Source organism: Harpia harpyja, chromosome 8 (assembly GCF_026419915.1).
Source record: "Harpia harpyja isolate bHarHar1 chromosome 8, bHarHar1 primary haplotype, whole genome shotgun sequence".
NCBI classification, from domain to species: Eukaryota; Metazoa; Chordata; class Aves; order Accipitriformes; family Accipitridae; genus Harpia; species Harpia harpyja.
Window position 1 is genome coordinate 5593506 of NC_068947.1, and position 21491 is coordinate 5614996.

A 21491-nucleotide genomic window follows, 5' to 3' on the forward strand; every position below is an offset into this window, starting at 1 on the left:
GGTGAAGACTTAATATTGAACATGACAAAAGAGTCCAGCACTTAATTATGTACGGCTCTCACTCATTGACTACTTCCCCTTCATGCCAAGCTCGCCTTCTAGACCCCAATGGTTAATGAGAATATCCAGACTATCACAGAAACATTTAAAACCAGAACACGTGGGAAACAGACTTTGTAATAATAACCAGCACCACAGTGCCAAGACAGCAGTCTAAAAAAGTTAACCGCTACCATCAGCCGCTTGCCATCTAACGAGGACTTCATAAAGAGAGTCCTCATCTTCCTTAGGTCACTTCATCAGGGTGGAGGTAGAGAGAACGTAGATAGGACAGGCCCTAATCTGATTTTCTCAGGGTATGGAATATATTCGTCATTTCAAAGGACCCTCAATTTTTGATAGGTCTAAAACTCACACTGGTTTAAATCTAGAGCATGTATTGCAAAAGGTTAATGGAAACCAGCTCATGTATCTTAAAACAAATATGAAGTGGGTTTGGAAACAGATTATACACTTAAAAAAAAAGACAGATACTTGCAATGTAATGTTAAGTAGCTATCCAGAACACCGTATTATAGATATAGAACACCATATGCTTCTGCAGCATTAGGGATTCTTTAATTTTATCAGTTTAAAGATGTCCATGACTTAAACATAGTTCATCAAAAGGATCATGTACTTAAGAGTCCAGAAGAGATGACTGTCAGGGTAAGTAAAGCTTTACATGGCAGGGCTTCCCCTGCTTTAAATTTGTCTGAAAGCAATTCATTTGTATTTGTATGGTTTAGAAGACACACAATGCAAAAATTACAGCCACAGTTGTAAGTATACTTTCTCTTCTGCCAGGGACAGATGCAAACACAGCTTCGCTACTTTCATATGCAGCAGTTTATCACATTAGGTTCCACCTCAGCAATGGCCACGCAAGGCTAAACCAGATCTTCCATGTTTCTATTCCACTCCTGAATCTTCCCATTAATGGAAAGTATTCCCAGACGACCACGACTTGAAAAATGGTTATGTGTTGTCACTTATTATCACTTCCAATTTGTGATTTTAGATGAAGGTGGAAGGAAGGAATGGAAAAAAAAACCCAAACCAAAACAAAAACCAAAACAAAACAACACAAAACCAAAAAAACCCAAACCAAAAAAGAACTGCTACCTGACTTGGAAGAAGAGAAGTAAAAATAAACCTTTGGACAGCTGTGGCAAAAAGATACCATGAAGACAGAAAACCTTTAGATTCCTAGCTAAGGCCAGTTCCTTATCTTGAAAGAATGAGTCATTGTTTGCTAAAATCTCCTTCAGTATATGTATGTTATTTATGTAGCCAGCATCAATAATCATCCCATTAGCCACTTTCCTTATTCTCTGTATGCATACAGTCACAGGTCACATAGACAAGGAAGAGTAGCCTGCAGAAAAAAACCCACAAACATAAGTGAAGAATGATAAAATCTTTGTATATGAGAGACAGGACAAAAATGCAAGTAGTGGAGTCTTCCACCCTTTCAAAATAAAACCAGAAGAATGAAAATCTATGCTCCATGTATACTACTAAAACCAATTTTCATACCACAAAAATAAAATACACAGACTCTTAAAAACTCTTTACCATACCTGAAGCATGCACTGAGATACCACCCCTTCAGGTATCTCAGGGAAACGTTGTCGGAGATCATGGAGTACCTGCACATCGAGTTGTTGACTGCCCTGCGCCATGCCAGATTGATGATGTTCCAGATTACCAAAAAATGGAAGTCAACAGGCCTTCCAATGATTATGGTCTTCTGAGGCTTCTGGCATTTTCTGCAAGAAAGGAAACACAATCAATTATCTTCCAAGCCATCACAACAACTTTTCCTCCTTCCTCAGCTGCATGTGTAAAAGAATTACTGTATTACTTTTTTAGATCTAGCTATCAAGAGAGACAATGGCTTAAACACAAGAGTGGGAATCATCATGTCTCAAATTCTAATATTAAAACACTTAACATATCACGGGTATGTCTACATGACATTTCACTGGAATGTGCTAGTTCAGGTCTTTACACAGTCCCACTGTGGTACCATGTAGGCATAACTTAAATTAATCTGACCTGCATAAAATGGAACTGTTACATATTTACTCCCAGTGAAATTCTGAACTGTTTGTAGAAAAGTCTAAAGTTATTGCAAAGCATGCATGTCTCTTATTTACAACATGCTAGAAATAATAGGCTGGGAAACTAAATAGCACAATTATCCAAAAATACTCCTCTAGTAATAGGCCTTAAACCCTTTCCTCTTTACATCATTACAAATCCAAGAAGTTGGGAGCAATTTTTGTGAAATACAACAAGAGCTACACAGAATTTAAAGAGTCCTTTTTAGGATTATGATAAGCATCCAAGATTTTTGTAAAGCACCTATTACATTCATACTGACATGATTAGTGACAAAAACCCCTCTTTCCATTTCAGGATTCTTCTATTCAACAGTGAAAAGATTCTATCTGAACTTCCAATACCCAAGGACTACTAGAAGGCAAATACAGTCTGAGTCAACAAATGCTCTTCTCACTTGTGGCTCATGATCACAGCAGTCATCAAAAGGCAGCTGAATTCTGAGTAAAGATTCACAAAGACTTTGCATGAAGGTGGTGCGTGACATAGCCCCTGTAACACATCTATTATCGCTAAGCTTCACAAGCCTTTCCAACATGACTACTCAGTTGAATTCATAACTGCAGAGAATGTAGTGCTGTCTTCAAAAACGGAAATGAAAGTCAGATACCAGCAGAGTTGGTGTTCAAGTAATATGTTAGCTACTCGAAGTCCCAAATTTAAATTATGCTTATCTCAGCCTCAGTGTAATACTGGGTGGCACATAGTATAGGTATTCCAGTCAGCTTTTCACTGGTTAGCTCAACTTCTAATAGCAGTCTAGAGCAGTACAACAGACCAGCACAAACATATGTACACCTTTATGCACTAATGAAATCCAACAGTTTCCTGCATCTTTCCTAAGAAAGTCTCTTAGTTTTCATAGGCAAGCACATAGAACATACATCTTCAAAGAAATATAAGATGTCAGGTTTAGGGTAAAAAAAGCTTTGGTGGTTTCTTTTTTTTATTACTTTGAATACTTAATAAACACACCTTTCTTTTTTCACCTCTTTCTAAATAGTACTTCCTTTCTCTGAAAAGGGGCAAAACAACCACCACCACCACAACAAAAAAAAAGGTCAAGTCAACTGTCTGGCTACTTTGTATGTGGACAGCTGTTAACTGACATTAGCATTCATTAAATAACACATATGCTTACAGGAAGGGTTGTTCTCTGTCATATCTGATATATTCTAGTATCCAGTTTTACATCTGTCACATCACACTTTCTCAAGATAAATGAGACAAGTTTAAAGAACGGTGAGATACGTGAATTATCCTGCTGTGATTTAAGAAATACTACAATAAACTTACATTGTAAAATCACAATGCAGTTCTGTCTGCTGCAGTAACGCTGCGGACCCCTTTTATTTTAAAAGGAAACAAGTTTCCACTGACTACAAGAGCTAGCTGAAACTTCATATCTACACTCACAGTAGGGGATCTTTTATAAAACTCATTTTTCCTAAATGACAAACAAACATCATACTCTGAAAAGCAGACCGCCACAAGAATTCTCAAAGAAAACCTGACAGCAATCACACTCTATGTGTTTCTAGACAACTCTCCTTTTCCCAGGAGGCAAGGATGAAGTGCAGTAATGCAGGAGTACCCTACCAGAATAACCTGCAGTTAAAACCCCTGTGGAATAACAATGACAGCATCTGAAAATCTGAAACAGAAGATAATAATTTTAATAATTTCATTTGCATGAGCAAAAGCCTTTGCATCACTTCTCTCTTCAAATGCAAATTCAAATGTAACATGGGTGAGCAGGCTGGAGATACACCATCAATACATACAATGTTTTTCTACAATGCTTTTATAACAATCTAAATTAATAATTTCTTTGATGGTTTTCTAACGCTTCCTGAAGTTGTGGTGAGTAAAGGTCTAACACTCAAAGTAATTGGCAGTTATTGGCCAACTATGAATTTATCAGAGTTCTCTTCTAAACACAAATAACGGATAACAGAAATTTCCATTCTCATTTTGAAGAGTTGAAGCTTCTAGCCTTCACAGTTACACAGATAGCCTTGAAAAGTCTACAAGAAACCAGAAATAATTGTCTTAAGAAGCATGAACACACAATCATTCAGAACTCCTTGGATTCCATGGTTACACTACTGCGGAAATTTGTTATTTTTCAGCCAAAACCACAAAATTCACTACTGCCGTATCTACGAGCCCGGCATTTTGTCCTACCTATTGTCCAGCATTTTGTCCCGTCTATGCTGCTTGACCTGCCTACAGCTGACTGCACATTTTCCACTCTAAGCAGGCACAGACTGGCTGGAATACAATACTTTCTTCCCATGTTGCTCCACAGCACCAGGCAGGTGGAGAAGCAAGTTGTTCGGAGAGCCAAGAGCTTACAGCACAGACCACACAGCTAAAATACTCTAGCCAAGACCTCCTGCTGAGCCACAGGAGACTAGGAAAGCAATCCTTCAAAACTTCTTTCTTTCACAGGCTAAGGGACATGCTGACATGTCCAGGTGTACACTACCAGCCTTATAATTATTGAAAGTTCACAGAGCAGAACACATCAACAACCAACCCAAAGTCACAATGAAAGCAAGCCGCTTCATCTGTAACTCTCAAAAATGAGTTGAGGGTACCCAAACTCAAGTTAAAAAGCATTTCACAGGGATGGAATAAATTAACATTGCTACATACATGGCAGTTCTAATGGCAAAACCAAAGGATATTGTTGCAGAATTGGTCCCGCTGTGTTAACACACAGAGATGACCTTGGGAGCCACTAGTGAACCTTGGGGATTATGCAAAGCAGGACTCCAGTCCTGAACAAGTACACTAATCAGTTTTTCACACCTTTTACATGCCTGAATTATATGTACAGGGAAACAGTATCTTAAATTTAATCTTCTTTCCCTAAGCCATTTGTGTACCTTGCAAGTTAAGAAAATAGTCAACAGTTCCATCAATCAACTGACGCCTCTATTCTGAAATAATGAAAAATAAAGTACAATTACTATAATCTTGATACTCCCCACAGATGTGTTCAAATATATACAGAAGGCAATTCATTTCACTACTGTTATTTCTGAAGCACTAAATCACCTAAAATGAAGATACATGAATCATCAGTAATGACATCCAATTGAAAAATAGATTAGGTCAATACATACTATCTGGAAGTTTATAAATTATGTACTGGTACACTTATGCAATTACAATGTATGCAGCAACTAAAATAATTCCTGAGTGAACTTCCAGAAAACAGGTTACCTGGAAGACAGTTTCTCAGGCCTCATCAGTTTAAAGTTAATTGTTAAGAGTTTTATAATAACAGTTGGGCCTTGAAGGATAAGTGGAAAAAAGCAACACGACAAAACACAATAATAAACAAATCACTTTACAAAAGCAACACGCCAAAGGCATTCTGCTTCTATACATTTTACATAAATTCCTTCATCTTAAAAGTTTATTTAAATCTTTAGATTACAAGGATGAGAAAACACAGACGGATTTAAGTACTGTCAGGTAAAGAACCTCTATTTTTCCTCTGAATACTACACAAATGTAATTCTTAAATTTCATTCATTGTCCTGACTTCTAATCAAATGCATGCTGATGCCTACAGATAAAGAGTATATTTATGGAATGGCATTCACATGAACTCAACCCAGTATTTGTAAATTAATCTAATCTTTTTCCTCCTTGTTCATCTCTGTTTGATCAAAGTGTTGAAGATAAATTTTGGCCTTCAGATTCATAAATGCAGTAGAAATTTTTTTAATTAAACACTCATAGGGCAATTCCTTCAAACATTTGCACTGGACTCACAGGCTTTTAGCCAAGAGGTAGAAAAGAATTCAGGGAAAGCTAGCAAAGCTGGATGCTCTATTCTGTCTAAACATTGCAGGAACTGGAGCATGAAGATACCATGAAACTTAGGTGGACAAAACAGTAAAACAATATCAACTTCTTAATTATGGAATCTTCAAAACAGAAAGAACAAAATTAATGTTAATATAAATCAGTAAGCTGAAAGAAAAATGAACATATATAACACCTCCACCAAGCAAAAGTTACTTTGACTTTAGAGACATTTAAACTCACTTGCAGTAAATATGAAGTAGCAAATTCAATAAACAGTTATACAGTCCAAACTCATGACAATAATTCCTAACCGTTATCTGTTTAAATATCATTTGCCAATACCAACACCTCATTCCTGTTTATATTTGCTACTGGCATTTAGGCATAAAACTTCTGAGTAACACTGGTATCAGTGCTACTCAGAACTTTATCCCTGTGCTGAGCCAAACAGAAGAGCAATAACAGTCTGAATACCTTCCCTGAACAGGAACTTTCCTTATTTCTCTGGTAGTGAATAGAGGGAGAACTGTGAAGAGTGAGGACAGGAACTGAGGAAGCAGAAAAAGATACAAAATTCTAAAATTCAGTTTCATTAATCTAGATCAGTACAGAATTTTACTTTCACCAAAAATGGCAGGGTAAATGAAAATGAGATCATGTCCAAAAGAAAAATACGATGTTCTTTAAATGGAAGAACAATAATAAAAGCTTAACACTCATTTGTAATGACTTTACTAAAACATACCATTTTGTTTTCAAAGCCATGCTAGACTAACTGGCTGCACAGCATGAGTTCTGAATCTGAGTGACATTTTACATCTTTTGTTCTAAATTTATTAAATGAAGTTGTGAGTGCATCTTATGAATCATATTCCTTCTTGAGGCAATTTCAATCCATGTTAGCTACAGTTCTTGAAATTACTTTTTCAGTTTTGTCATTGCATTTTTCCTACTTATTTTCCTACTACTTATATTTTGCTGAAGTTGGTCTCAAGAATAAATTATTCATCTTTCTGAAAAAAAAATCTGCTCTAGTCTGAAAAGCCTTTTAGAAGAACACAGACCATTCATGCCCGAAGCACAAAAAAACTCCCATTACTAGACTTGCTCTACAAAGTAATATTACTAAAGTATACAGCAAACCTAGAGTACACAGAGTGCTTAGGAAGTAAAAAAAAAATTTATGCAGATCCCAACTTTTTTATATACAATTTAAAAAAAAAGCTGTTGTTATTAATAACATGTATTAGGACATTCATGTTTCATGACTGCTTACCTCTAGATTCCTACATTCAGGATGTCTTATAGTATGGAAATAATCCTACCAGAAAGTCATCCAGATACTGAACTACAGTGTTCTCCTTTACCAGGCACAGTGCATAACAGATTCTCCAAATAATCTATTATTTTCCCAACTGTGAAAATTATTTCATTGTACTACTGTAATACAAAGATTTAAGCTGTATTTAAAAGATGATCCTGCTTACTAGAAGTATCTTTATTAAACCCTATGGCCCAAGAAAGATGGCGAAAACATTCCGCCTCTCACAAAAGTAAATATCACCTATTCCAGCTTCAGCACTCAAATTCAGCAACTAGTCCAAAGCATTTATTATTATTTGGGAATAAAAAAAAAAAACCAAACTTGGGCAAGTTAAGTCCCTAGAAACTGTCTTATTGGGAAAGGATTTCAAAGTTTTTATTTACACATACATGTATATAAATTGAAAACTATTCAGTGAATTACATGTTTGTTACAGTTTCTTGAATGAAGAAGTTACCCTATAAGCAAGGACTGCTTACCGGGTGGATGTCAATTTAGCTTCTATAATAGAAGTGGACAAACTTCCACTGCCTCCAGAGTCATCTAGAGATTTGGCTACAGTCCTCCAAGGATACCAAGATTTACTGCATAGGAAGCAGCATGAAAAAGCAATGAGATCAGTTGTAGTGAGTAACAACTCATACACAACTGAACAGCTTTCTCCACCTTTCTTCCCACTCCAGTCAACTCAGCTGAACTAACTCAACCTGCTAAAACAACTAATAATAATAATAAAAACCAATCACTTTTTACTACTTTAATAAGCTTACCCTGCACAATGCATGGCCCACTGAATAGCACACTACTGTGGAAAGGAAGAAAAAAGGGTAAAAAGGGGAAGGGGATACAGGACCAGGAACACCACCTCCCTCTTCTCAGCACACGTAAGCCAAATGATCAGTTCAAGCTGTAACAAAAATGCACCTTCATGTGAAGCAGACTTAGAACAAAAGAACCAAAGCTGTTCTTGTATGAACAGCACTAAATCAGGATGGGGATTTTGCCAAGTGCTGTCAATCCTGGAGTTAGAGAACATGGTTGTGGCACTGCAAGAAAGCTGACTGTCACCTGAGCTCAGAAGGTACACCACCAGGAAGATGTCAGAACTGAAACTGTACTTCAAACTCCACGTCACTTCCCCACAGTCCATGCAATACTGTTCTCTACAAAAATTCTTTCTGAAAACTATGACGGACCAACTGATTATAGGCAGCCAGCTCTTTATCACTTATATGATTATACCTTCGTCTCCATTGATGCGTTGGTTACATGCTTCCAAAGGCTAGAATACCCTGCATACACTGCACGCCAGTAGTAAAACATGAGAAGACAAGAAGGGAATTAGCTCAGCCGACAGATTTAGAAAGCACTTTATTAGTTAAGGTATTAATATCTTTTGGTTTTCACCTAACACTGTGGTTTTAACAAATAAATATGATTTCGGCCAAAGTCTACATTACTACGTGATCACATCCCAAATTCCACTTCCGTATTTCAATACTCCAGCAGATGTTAAGGTGTATAATTACTGTGGTGCTTCCTACAATGACTGCAAACACACAGCAGAAAAGCTGTTAAATAGCAACATTCTTGTAAATAAGCTTGAATAAAACCATGAAATTTGAACATGATGATTCAAACAGAGTTGCTTCTCATGAAGAATTAACTAAGCAAAAATATGTTTTTTAACATCCCATCCCACACATACCTACTATTTAATAGGTATCTGCACCCAATTATAGCCTTGTAAACATGCCTGGCATGTGACCTGGCTGCAGATGCTATCACGTAATCTCACCTCTAATCCTTGAGCAGCCTCTGGAACCACTGTTGGCTTAAATTCAAAGGTGCCTGCAGTAGAATATTAAACTGACTGTAAATGGTTTAAAGTCATCACGTTATACTGATACTGGGAATAATAAAGCGAACAATTTGGTACACTAAGTTTCCAGTTATTTAACCGTTCAAATAAACAAAAACCAATTAACTCATACGACAAGTGTCAGAACAGTCATATCAATCCAACTAAGACTTTGGATTGCAGCAAAGGCAAATACTTTTATGGTAATGTGACACCTGCATAAAGATTCACTAGGTGGAAGATCTTAAAACCTCAGAAATATGAGAAACTAAACTGTTTTAACAGTGCCAAGAGTGCAATTTTTCCTCACAACCACCTTCAGTCACACACTCACTCTGTTTAAACATGATGTATGACAAAAAATAAAGATTACTTTTCCCTGCAACAGTCCAGCTAAAATAATTTTTAGTATTACATATAGCTAAGAACAACTCTCCCACCTCACAAATCACAATGACCATTTGCTACAGAAGCTTTTTTATTTACAGGGTGATACATCCCACAGCTTTGGGACTGTATTGTTTCACAGAGTAGGAAAGACAAGTACAACAGACTTTAAAGACGTTTTGTCAGTTCATAAAGACATACTAAGTTCAACAAAGCAAGAGAAAAGCAGTCAATATTTAAAGTTGAGCTCAGCATGCTGCTGTCACTGCTCTGAATGACTGGCTACATCACTAAAAACACAACTTCATGGTTAGTCAAGTTGTCTTATGATGAACATTCGTTCACTTGTATAAAAGAAGATCAACAGATTCATAAAGCTCCTGGATGGTAGGAAGGCAATGTGAAACACTTATTGTGGTATAGAGGTATACAGCAAAATAAAACTAAAAATAAAGCTGACAAGCTATCACTGCTGACCAGCTGGTCTCTTATATTATGGTAAATTTATACAAGCTCACCTAAGAACTCTTGGTTTGACATCCCTGTCCATTTAGCCATAAAATAGTTACGCAGCCATAGAATAGTTACACAGATGTGTCATTTGATGGCCTAGAACAGCTCGGAGTACTGAAATGCAACGTAATTCATTAAAGCCAGCATGATGAGAATACTATTATCTCACATTGATGAAATAGGAGTGTAAAGCAATGAAGACATTCCTCCCCCCCCCATTAGCTTAAACTTAAGCAATGATTGGTTTTATCCATGTTTGAAACTATTTCCACAGATTCTATAAATGAGGAATATTGTGATACAATATGGGCTGTCTTCATCACGCAAAAGCAATATGTAATTCTGAGGTAAGAGAAACCTGGATGGAAGAGATCCATTTTTGGCACAACACTGACATTGCCTAGAAATATGACCGAAGCATAATAAGGTTTCATCTGTGGTCTGTGGGCAAGCACGTTAATGATACAGGTTGTTACTAAAATTCAAAAAGTCATAATCAGTCACTACTCCCTCTTAGGCATGTATTTTGTGTTGCTTTGTGTGCTTCGGCATTTGCTTTTTCTCCCTTTCATTACAGTCTGTCACCCTTGTGAGCCATCAACATCTAAAAGGACTAGTGTTATCTATTTACTGTTTTTCCTCTTCCATCTATGACAGTCACAGGAACAATATAAACAGTTTAGCGTTTACACAGATTAAAAAAAAATCAGGCACTGAGACACCAAGTTGCCAGGCGGAAAAGGAGTTAGAAGTATTGCTCTACGAAGATCTAACATTTTCAAAACAAGTCACACATTATTCTGTGCCATTGGTCATGATTAAATTTCTGTCCTTTAAGGTAGGACTAGTATCTGACAATAAGAGACCTTACTTATTCCACTGCTTTGGAAGCAAAAGGAGTAAAAGTCATCTCTACCCTATATACAAGTCAAATCTCCACAAAGTAGAATTTACTTTCAATAGCTACATGGTACATTACAAGCACCTGGAGATACTGAAAACTGAATGATAATGAGAAGACTGCTTAACTGGAATGATGATACTCATTTTAGCAAGTAACTCAGAGATTCTTGGCCAGCAATTCCTCTACCAAGTAGATCATAGAATGGTTTGGGTTGGAAGGGACCTTAAAGATCAAGTCCAACTCCCCTGCCATGGGCAGGGACGCCTTCCACTAGACCAGGTTGCTCAAAGCCCCATCCAACCTGGCCTTGAACACTTCCAGGGATGGGGCATCCACAACTTTTCTGAGCAACCTGTTCCAGTGCCTCACCACCCTCACCGTAAGAAATTTCTTCCTTATGTCCAATCTAAACCTACCACCTTTCAGTTTAAAACTGTTGCCCCTCATACAGTCACTACAGGCCTTGGTAAAAAGTCTCCCTCCATCTTTCTTATAAGCCTCTTTTATATATTGAAAGACCGCATCAGATACTAGTAAATACTTACTTAGGAATTTATGGTTCTCCCACACCAAAAAGCAACTAGAAGCAGCTCTTGCTACACAACAAAGTTACAAGAGAAGTAAGTTTTCAAGGCAGTGAGATAGTTCAGGAATGATGCTACTATGCAACAAGTACCAATTTCCAGAATTCTGCAGAATACTAGGTGCAACTAGAAATTGTAAACACAAGTGAGTTTGTGTGCCTCACAGATAATCCTGAGATTATCACAAGGCTATGCGGACGATGAATTGGCTTTCTTACCAGGACATACGATCTACAATTATTGACCGAACGTTTGTGAAATATAGGCTGTGGCTGGAAACAAACCTGCAGTGAACCAGCATACTGTCAGATTTCCTAATTCATAAACTGTAAGTGTTGGCCCCGTTAAAAGCAGTTTTATAATGATGCAAAATTTTTTTGGCCATTATATCCTATTTGGGAATCAAAATGAGCCAAAAAGGATATAAGAAAACATGAAACTGAGTATATACTACAAAGCATAGGAAAAAAGTCTACTGCAAATCCATGGATCATAAACTTCAGCATTATTTATTTTTTGAAGTACAGTCTGCTATTCATATTTCCATGTTTAACAATTACTAGAAGCTGAGGTTTATACTAGAGGGAAACTGAGCTAACAAACTGCAAAAATACTGGACTATTGTTTAATACACAAACTGTTCCAGAAAGTGAGTTTCCTTCTCAGAAGTGTGAGATTAACATTTCTCGAAGTTGAAATGTCTCAGAGTATTGCTATGGATGGAGAGTTATCTGCAGGTTACTAGCCTGAATTTCAACAAGCTCAACAGGAATTTAACACTGTTCCAGCCTAAAAGATGTTTATAACTCCTACACAAGGTAAGTGATTCTCAGTATTAGCTCCTGCTCCTACATCACAAATTCATTGCTACACTTTGAATTTGCTTGTAAGACATTGAGAACAGGCTTTGTTGCAACATATATTTACACTGGTCAAAATATAGTGAGTCCTTCCACAAGAGACTTCCACAAAATGAAACACTATACTTTTGCAGGAATTCAGAGCAGTAAGTATTCACTAAAGCCCGAAGTTTCACAACGTCTGAAGACAACAGTCGTGATTTTAAAAAAATATGAACCAAATTGTCATTTGGTTTACCTACATAGAACTTGTAAAAGTTCAGAGTTAACCACACTCATACATCAACTGTTACACATTCAACTGGCTATTCACATAATTAGCCTAAATGTCTCCCTCACTTTTCACTTTGATTTGGGCTTCTCCCTATTAAAAATATTTGCTCTAAATAAATGAATTGCTATCAATAAATTTGAAAGAGACAATTGACCATTTACAGAGTAAAAGCAACATAATCACATTAGTCATCTGAACCTGCTGATACTTCCATAAAAGGCACACCACTGCACTTCATGCATTCAGGGCTATACCATTTGAATTTTTAACCAGTTATTTCATTTACTTGGGTGGCTCAGCAAACAATTTCACAGTGAAGTAAAAGCTTGGCCATCCTCTCAGATCCCACTGAAGCAATGCAAGAACTACAAAGTTTAAATTCACTCCTTTTAGTCAACCATGCTATGAATCAGCAATAGGATGAGCGATTTATGACAACAAACTTTAAAACATAAAATCTAATTCTCTACGCAACCAAAGAAAACTTGAACTATTTGAATTAAGCTATTCTTAAGGTAGAAAGAGGAGAAAAAAATTCTAAATCAACTGTTTAAACATCAGGTTTCCTGCTTCTGAAATATCCCTGACAGACTTTTGTGATTGCTAACAGTAATAGTGCTGTAAACAACAGTTAAAAATAACCAGGCTAGTACAATTTCTCTGTTAAGTCTCTGATGGGTTTTTATATGACAAACCTTGAAAATACTCTGTATTGAATACACTGACTGAACCAAAGATTTCTATTTTGTTGATAACTTCACATATGGAAGAGCGTTACAGGAGAGGACGCAGACCATTTCTGTAACACACCCTGTCTCAAACTTTCACATTTTTCTGCACCAATAAGAAAATGATTGCAAAGCATATTTATACATGTAAAGAAGTAATCATTTTCCTGCAGAGATAAAAGGAGATACTAACTGCATTAGTTTCAATTTAAGTGACCTGTGTAAATTTATTAGCAGACCATATAACTGCCAACAGCGCAAAAAGCAACATCTACTGCAAAGACTGCCTGCATACTGTATTGACTACAACTCATACCCAAGATGACCAGTTGAGAAAGAAAAGAAAATGGTACTGGGAAGCAGGAACACCTATGCAACACTGTTTCTGGCCTCACTACTACTAGCCTCTCCTCACTTTGGCCACCTTAAACTAGAAGAAAAACCCTAGATTAGAAGGAAGTGGAGTTGAGTGAGGGGATGAGAAAACCTCATTTCAGGATCCCCAGCAAACACGTACTGATGGAGTATATGACTTTACACAGAGGAAACAGAGGAGGGAAGTGGACAGGCGCATATAAACAGGAACAAAAAATAAGACAGAAATAAGGAGAGAGCAGAAACAGAACAAACAAGGAACTGACAGGAGTCAATACAGAACAATGCAAAAGATTATTGACAGCACAGAGAAATACGAACCATATACTCCCTATATACCACAAAACATCAACTTCCACTTTTGAAGTTTTGAATTAAGCTTTGGTGGCCTGACTGCGTAAATTTCCTTGATGTGACTAACTGCTACAAAATATGGTGGACAAGATATGCAGCATGCCTGTCTTTTCTATCATTCCCGGAGAATTTGTTAAGATAAGGAACTGTAATGCGAACCTTGCCTATTTTGTGGTATTTTCTGACAAGTCTTTGCATGAACACCCACCCGTAAGGGTGTCACAAAACCAGGTCATAATAAGAGGTTACACATAACATTGTGTTAATTGTATTTATTTTATCTATATATGTTTATGTCAATATAACATATTAACACACTGAGGTTATCTATAATCATACGTGTACATCTATAGATGCTTGAGTGTGTGCCATAGTTCAGGAATTGCTGTACCCAATTTCCTAGCAAAACAGAAAAGATACCTTAAAATAAAAACATCATCTGCCAACAACAAACATACACACATGCGTATGTGTATGTAGCTATATATATGTGTAAATATACAGCTGTCATATAAGCCCTAGATGGAGGTTTTTCTCTCTCTTATTTTAAGATCTCAGCTTAGCCCCAGACTGCCTTTCTGGGGAGATGTGCTTCAGATACTATACAATGCAGATATTTTAAAATGTTTTCATTCTGCACTGGCTTCAGCATTCTATATAAAGAATACTAATAGGATACAAAAAAAGTCTGGTAGAAGGAAATCTGTGAGTTTCCCTCTTTCCACAAGCAAGGTCTATGTTATAACTGTTGTAGTGAGAAGCCTTGGTAGTATAAGGTAATGTTTAAACAACTGACACTCAGATAAAGCTGTAGCTGCCCCATATGTGGAACTGCTTCAATGGCAAATCTCCACAAGGAAATCTAGATATTTCAGACCCACTTGTTCCATAATCTTCGGCCAAGATTAGAAATAGAACAAGCCCAAAAAGATAATGGAAATACCGGAATATGAATACAATTGTTCATCCTAAGATGCACTGATGCATTCCTGCCAAAATCCTTGCACAGCTTCAAAGGACTTGAACAGTATCCAATAGCTTTACTTGATAAAAGCTTTAGAGTGTCCTCTCCCGTACAGAAAGCCTGGCACCAAATCAGGTGTTTTAACACCAGAGAGGGCAGGCTGAGAAACTAGAGATAGCAGCAATAAAAGGGCAGCCACCAACACTGAACTTTTGCACAAACGATACTAATTTCCGCTTCATATTGCCAAATAACTTTCACACTCTTTTGTGTGCTCTGAGCAGAGGACAGGATTGGAAACTAATTTTTCTAACAATTTAACATTAAATTAGAAGCTTTATGAATTACGATCACTCACAGGTCACTCAGCTATGTAACAGCACAAACTGATTCTAAAGACCATGCTTTACCTCTGTCTCAGAGGCTTTCAGTCATGACTTTGGTAGGTTAAGGAAAACTGAGTTTGCAGTCCTGACACCTTGGTTACTCAATGACATTGTCTGCAGTGGCAGGTTGTCAGTATTCAGGTCATCAGTCATAACATTTGTTTATTTTTGTTGGTCTGGTACCAGGCCAGAAAATTTCAGATCCAAGTGATAAGATTAACGCAATTCCTGGCTGAAGCATGCGTGACTTTTTACATACAGCTGAGTATAAAAAGACCAATTTTGTGATTATGGAGCTAGAGCCCTCTTTCACAGAGCCTGTGATCACAAGCTATAGCAGGAACATGTTAAACGGCTCTGTGGCTTTATAAAATCAGGCTTACAGTATAAAAATTAAAGGGAAAGGGGACCTTTACTACTAGCCAGTCTTTCCACAGTTGACACTGCATGGCTGTCTGATGGAGAAGTTGCGAGCAAATTTCACTTTCATCAGGTACAGCTACAGAAAAAAAATAGGTATAAATCTGAATGAGACAAAATGAATGAAGCACACTTTCTGAAACTTTCAGGAATAAGCAGTATTTTGCTTTTCAAAGCCTTTCACCCGAAAATCTGTATTCACAATTTCTGTTTTTAAAATACCTTATTTTTATTCTATATAACAAATATTCTTCCAAATGTAAGTTAAACATGCATGTTAAACACTTAAAGCAATCAGCATCTCTCTAAAGCCAGATCATTTCCACACTGATCTGCCCTACTGTACTCCATTAAGGTTGGTAGGATAAACTGCGCTGATTTCATTTCCCTTTTAGGAAGCTATCCTCATAATCCTGCTTTAGAAGAAGAAAAAAAAAAAAATAGGGCTCAAAGACAGCTTCAACTTAAAATAGTTACTAGCTCATTCTACTCTCTTTAAGAGGTTTGGATTATTTCACTTCTCTAAAACAAGATGCTGTCCAGCAGCTCAAGGTAGAGGCATCCTCCAAAAGCACCATCCTTTTTTGTTTTAACAGACCTCTCTGTTCTTACCGGACATAGGGGTCTTGTGGATAACTTGGTAAAACAGTAGCAAAAGAACTGCTTGAAACATTCTTTACACTACACTGAAATTGCCCTGGTATTTGCGCTGTGCTCAGTGCTATTCACATTCACAAGCACAGAGAGTGCAACAGATATCCATCCAATAGTTTGAGTGGTTGCAGATGCAAGCTGCAAGAATGCAAAAGTCTTTCTTTCACCTGATACGGTAAGTTTCTTTGCTTAGATGCTGCAGCAAAGGAGGAGATGTGGTATGAAGTTAGTTCTTTAGCCAATCTCCCAATTTCTTTACTGTTAAGAAGTGCCATGTCCTTATGTTTTGCAGAGAGTAACAATATGGAGCATGCACAGCTCTTCATTTAGACACAGAGAATTTCAATCTGAAACACAGGTCTTTTGGTCTAACTCCCTGGAGTCTTAAAGGAGCGTCATTTGCTGAGAACACAGAGAAAAAAAATCACGGTCATGTACCTTCCGACAAATCAAATGCAGTCTTGTATACAACAGGAAGTTAGACAGCAGAAAAATCTAAAGTTTAAAATAATTTGCAGTCATCTCCCTGCCAGCCAAACACACTGCCACCAGAGTATTCCCCTGAAGCCAGTAACTGACAGATAGTGTCTGCCCTAGACACCAGCAGCACAAAGTGACAGATTTGTACATTTGAGAACCAAAAAAGCAGTTGAAAGCAAAAATAGGTTAAAATAACATTGTAACCTGATGCCTTGATTCTGAAATCATAGCACAAGTAGCCATACCCTCTGCTTAACAAAATAGCCCAATGACTTCTTCAGAATTCTCACAAGCATTAAACACAAACAAATCACAGCTCTAAGCATTTGCATGACCTGGACTCACATGTATGCTTTGGGTTTTCTCTGCTTTTAGAATAGAGGGAGTAGAGGGAAGAAGCTGAGAATCTCTGACATTTATTGTGCTGCTTAAGCACAAGCCTTATTCAGAAGGGTTCCTATTTTGTTCTCCGTGTCATTCTTCCCCTACAGGATGGAAAACAATGCTATACTTCTGGACAATTAAACACTATTACTTTATTTTGAAACAGAATTCAAACGTATCTAAAAATTAGATATAAACATACTTCTAAAATGCTATGAATAAGCATATTTTAAGAATAATTTTGCCAAATAGTACTGTGTATTTAAAACTTGGAATGCCCAGATGAGCTGAGCAATACTGTAACAGACCTGTTAAGTTAGACTATACACCATATGAAGACTCTCTGTTCCATCCAATTGCTGGAGAAATGTAGAAATTAAGTATTTAGATACCTCTGTAAGATGCCTGTTCCTTTGACTCAGCATCAGATTTAAAAAACAAAGATAATTTATCTTTTTAAAAACCCTTGTAATACAAAAGTAATTGATTCTTACCTTAATGAATATTTCACATCACCAGTTTTCCATTATAGTAAACCAAATTCAGTACTGTTTAAAGCTTGGGGTTTTTCTTGGCTAAAAAAGAGTGGAATCTTTTTAAAAACAGTATTTACCTGAGAACCACAATCAAAAGAATCCCTAGTTACCAGATTTACATAATAGTATAGTATTTTAGCAAACTTATCTACCAGGAAGGATTACTAGGCTCCTTTCAGGATATACACAAGACCTTGGATACTCGAGGCCCCCTAATTCTCCATTACTGTGTAAACAGTTTAACCTATGGAGTTACTATTAATTCAACTATCTTAATAGATATTTTGTCTAATTTTCAAGTTAATTAAAAATAAATTTCACACAAATTTGAACACTTGTAAAAGAAAATGTATGATCAACTCTCTGAACATACTTGCTCAAATACAAGATCTCTATTACTTTGAGAATTTGTCAGGTTTCCACACCCAACCATTCACTTTGATCAGAAGAGTAACCTTCTACATACTTGAAAAGTAAATTAACTGGACGCAGACAAAATACTCTTCTAATGAGACACTGCCTTTATAATAAACAAATTTCCAAGTATGTGTAAGAGTAAAGACATTCTTTATGTAGTTATACACGCTCAATTCAACTGAACTGATTCCAGAACAAACAGAAACTGCACATAAAGAAGAACAGGCATACATTCAAGCTACAAGTTCAAACACTGTTGTATTGAATACCTACTTATTTATGTCAAAGTATTCACTATGTACACCAAACCTGCCAATAATTGAACACCACTGTGAAAGAATCATAATAAGAATGCTTAAATTGTATGCAGGGTAAGAATTTTTAATAATTTATTACAAAAAGCAAATTTCAAAATTCAAATGATTACTTTCAAATAAGAGCCAAAGAATTAAAGGAAATCTCATTACTAGAATTCAAAATGGCATGTTCCAAATTTATGGAACTGTTCATACAACTGCTTTTACCTAAATAAAATTGAACTTTCAAATGTGTTTTACATTTTTAGTCAGTTTTTAAATTACCAGTGTAAAAAAAACCTGTGTCTTTAGAGAAGACTATATAATAGAATAGACATAACCTAGGCTAGTCCGGGAGTCAGTAGAAAGACTTAACTTACTTGGAAATTATGTAATATTAGAACTTCTGATTAAGGGGCTATCGAATGCTATTCCCAGAAAAAAGTGAGAAGAAAAGAAATTCTTAAACATCAGAAGTGCAAAATAATTAACAGAAGAAAAAAAACCCAAACCCCACACCAAAAATTATAAACATAACTACACCCAAATACCAAGCTTCATAAAAACTTTTTTAACAGGGAATGTAGGGCTGCAGTCTACTTCCCTTCTATGCAGGGAGACAAAAATACATAGTTATAAGGGAAAACAAATACTGAACATCCAAATCCATCCATTTTTTCTCCAGCATATAGTGTCACAACTGAAAACACCAAACAAACAACAGCAATCCCAGAAAAAGAGACGGGGTTTTGCTACTGTTGTTGAACTCTGAAAAACATAAAATATCAAAACAAGTGAGCATTGGGCACAAAAACTCTTTAACTTCAGGAAATAAGTTTTAGAGGAAAAAAAATCTCTTTGTCCAGTGAAGTATTTATAGGCATAAAATGCTCAGCTATAGCACAAACTCTAGGTGTTTCCACAAGAGAAAATTATCACGTAGGAAGTCTCATCTGACTGTTTCATAATCACTTTAAACCAGCAAAAATACAGCAATTCTGCAAAAAGAATTTGCTTCTCCTTTCCTCTGAACGCTTGCTCCTCCCAACGCACCAGCACAAACACTTAGGGACCAAATGGTGAACTGAACATTGTTAAAGCTGAACTTTGATTTACAAACCCTAAATAGTAGCTCAATCTGGATCAGCTCCCCGATTCACCTCAAAACCCCATGAAACCTTGTGCCATTATCAGATATAAAACACTGAGACAGAAGTGGGCAGCCAGGGGTGAGAGGGAGAAGTGTTAGATCAAAATGTCACAATGAGATCTCACCAGATCTCAAAAGCAGACTCTCGCTTTAGGCAAGACAGAAAAGACTATTAAAAGTTAGACTATCCCATTACAAAAACAGTTCAAGTCATAAATCTTTGATTCCATTTAGCAGATTTCATTCTGGGACACAAAGGCACCTCACGGTTACAACCAACTATGCAACCAATAGTTCTGGTTGCAACCAATGTATCTGGTTGGTCATACTTTACTCAGTGTTTTAGACACTGAAGAAAAACAGGTAACATTTCTAGAAGTCTTATTTTCAAGGTTAAATGACAGAAAATCAGTATCCCTGTGAAATCCAAATTATCTACATTCAAGCAAGCCAGGAACCTAAACCTTGGAGAAAGCTTGATTGTTCCCAACCTCCCTGAAAAACTGCCTTTCTGAGTCTTCATTTTCTGTTTCATTTGGAAGAACTGGGAAGAGTTCTTAGCCTTGACCACAGGACCAGATTAGTTGTGAATGAATTTCAGGGATTAGCAAACAAGAAGAATCACAGAAGAGAGAAAATAACCCAAAGAGCACAGCAAACTATGCAAAATACCCATACTGTGCTTGAAAAATGCTAGTATTTTAATGAGATACATAAAAGTAATGAGTTTAATCCAGTGTCATGAAAGAATTAAAACAAACACTTAAAAAGAAGTTTGCAATCCTCCCAGATACCTCCTGAAAAGTTACTCAGCAGAAAGTTTTACAATTACATTAATATATTCAGCAGTTACTCATCTTTGACTATCTGTAACTTATTTCATAAAAATAACACAAACTCTATGTACTCAAATATATGCATAGCAATAACCTATTATAATTCAGTGTTGAGGTTTACACCTTAGTAAACTCACTTAATGCTTAAGCATTCTTTTTTTCATAGCTAGCAATGTACTTAACTGTTAAAGGACCACTAGTTAAATACTATTTAATACCATTGCAATACAACTTTGCTGCTTTATTGCTGAAATAACCACCACAATACTTCTTGAATATTGCAAAAAATCCAGCAATTTTTTTGTAGAGTACCTGCCTACTGGATAGTCTTCTAGTAGCATTCTGTCATTCTGTACATACTACCAGTTAACCAACCAAGTTGCTCCTACTATATAACATGGGATCATCGCTACTCATGAACAAATTATCGAAAACATCAAGTTTTTCTGATTGCCTGACATTTCTTATAGTTTAATAAAAATTAAGATCATTTACGATTATGTAACATGTTTAGGTAATTCATAAATTCTACTATACACAGAAATAACTTACCCTGCAAGTTTAAGTATACCATACACTTGCTGGGAAAACAAAACAACCCCCCCCCCCCCCCCAAAACAACTGCAGTAAAAAAAAAAAAAAAAAAAAAGACTCAGAAAGCAGACAAAAGAAAGGTCTAAGCAAGTCTAAATGCATCCCCCCTAAGGATGTAGTTTTCATTTCTGAACAGACTAAATAGCCTGTACCATAAATAGTTTCATTTAAAAACGAGTGCAGCTTACATAAGCACGTGGTAGTCATCTTAACCAT

The 21491-nt window shown here is 36.5% G+C and overlaps 1 protein-coding gene across 4 annotated transcripts in view; it reads right to left on the reverse strand.

The window, feature by feature from the left end:
* The window catches only part of TAB3 (TGF-beta activated kinase 1 (MAP3K7) binding protein 3), a 48683-nt gene that overhangs the window by 18981 nt on the left and 8211 nt on the right, over window positions 1–21491 (reverse strand). For 3 of the 4 annotated variants that reach the window (XM_052794196.1, XM_052794194.1, XM_052794193.1), the window contains exon 2: window positions 1623–1811. In XM_052794196.1, coding sequence (XP_052650156.1) covers window positions 1623–1724 — 102 coding nt within the window. In that variant the 5' untranslated portion in view covers window positions 1725–1811. Of the gene's footprint in view, window positions 1–1622; window positions 1812–21491 lie in introns of those variants that run through there. The other variant, XM_052794195.1, reaches the window with a different exon arrangement.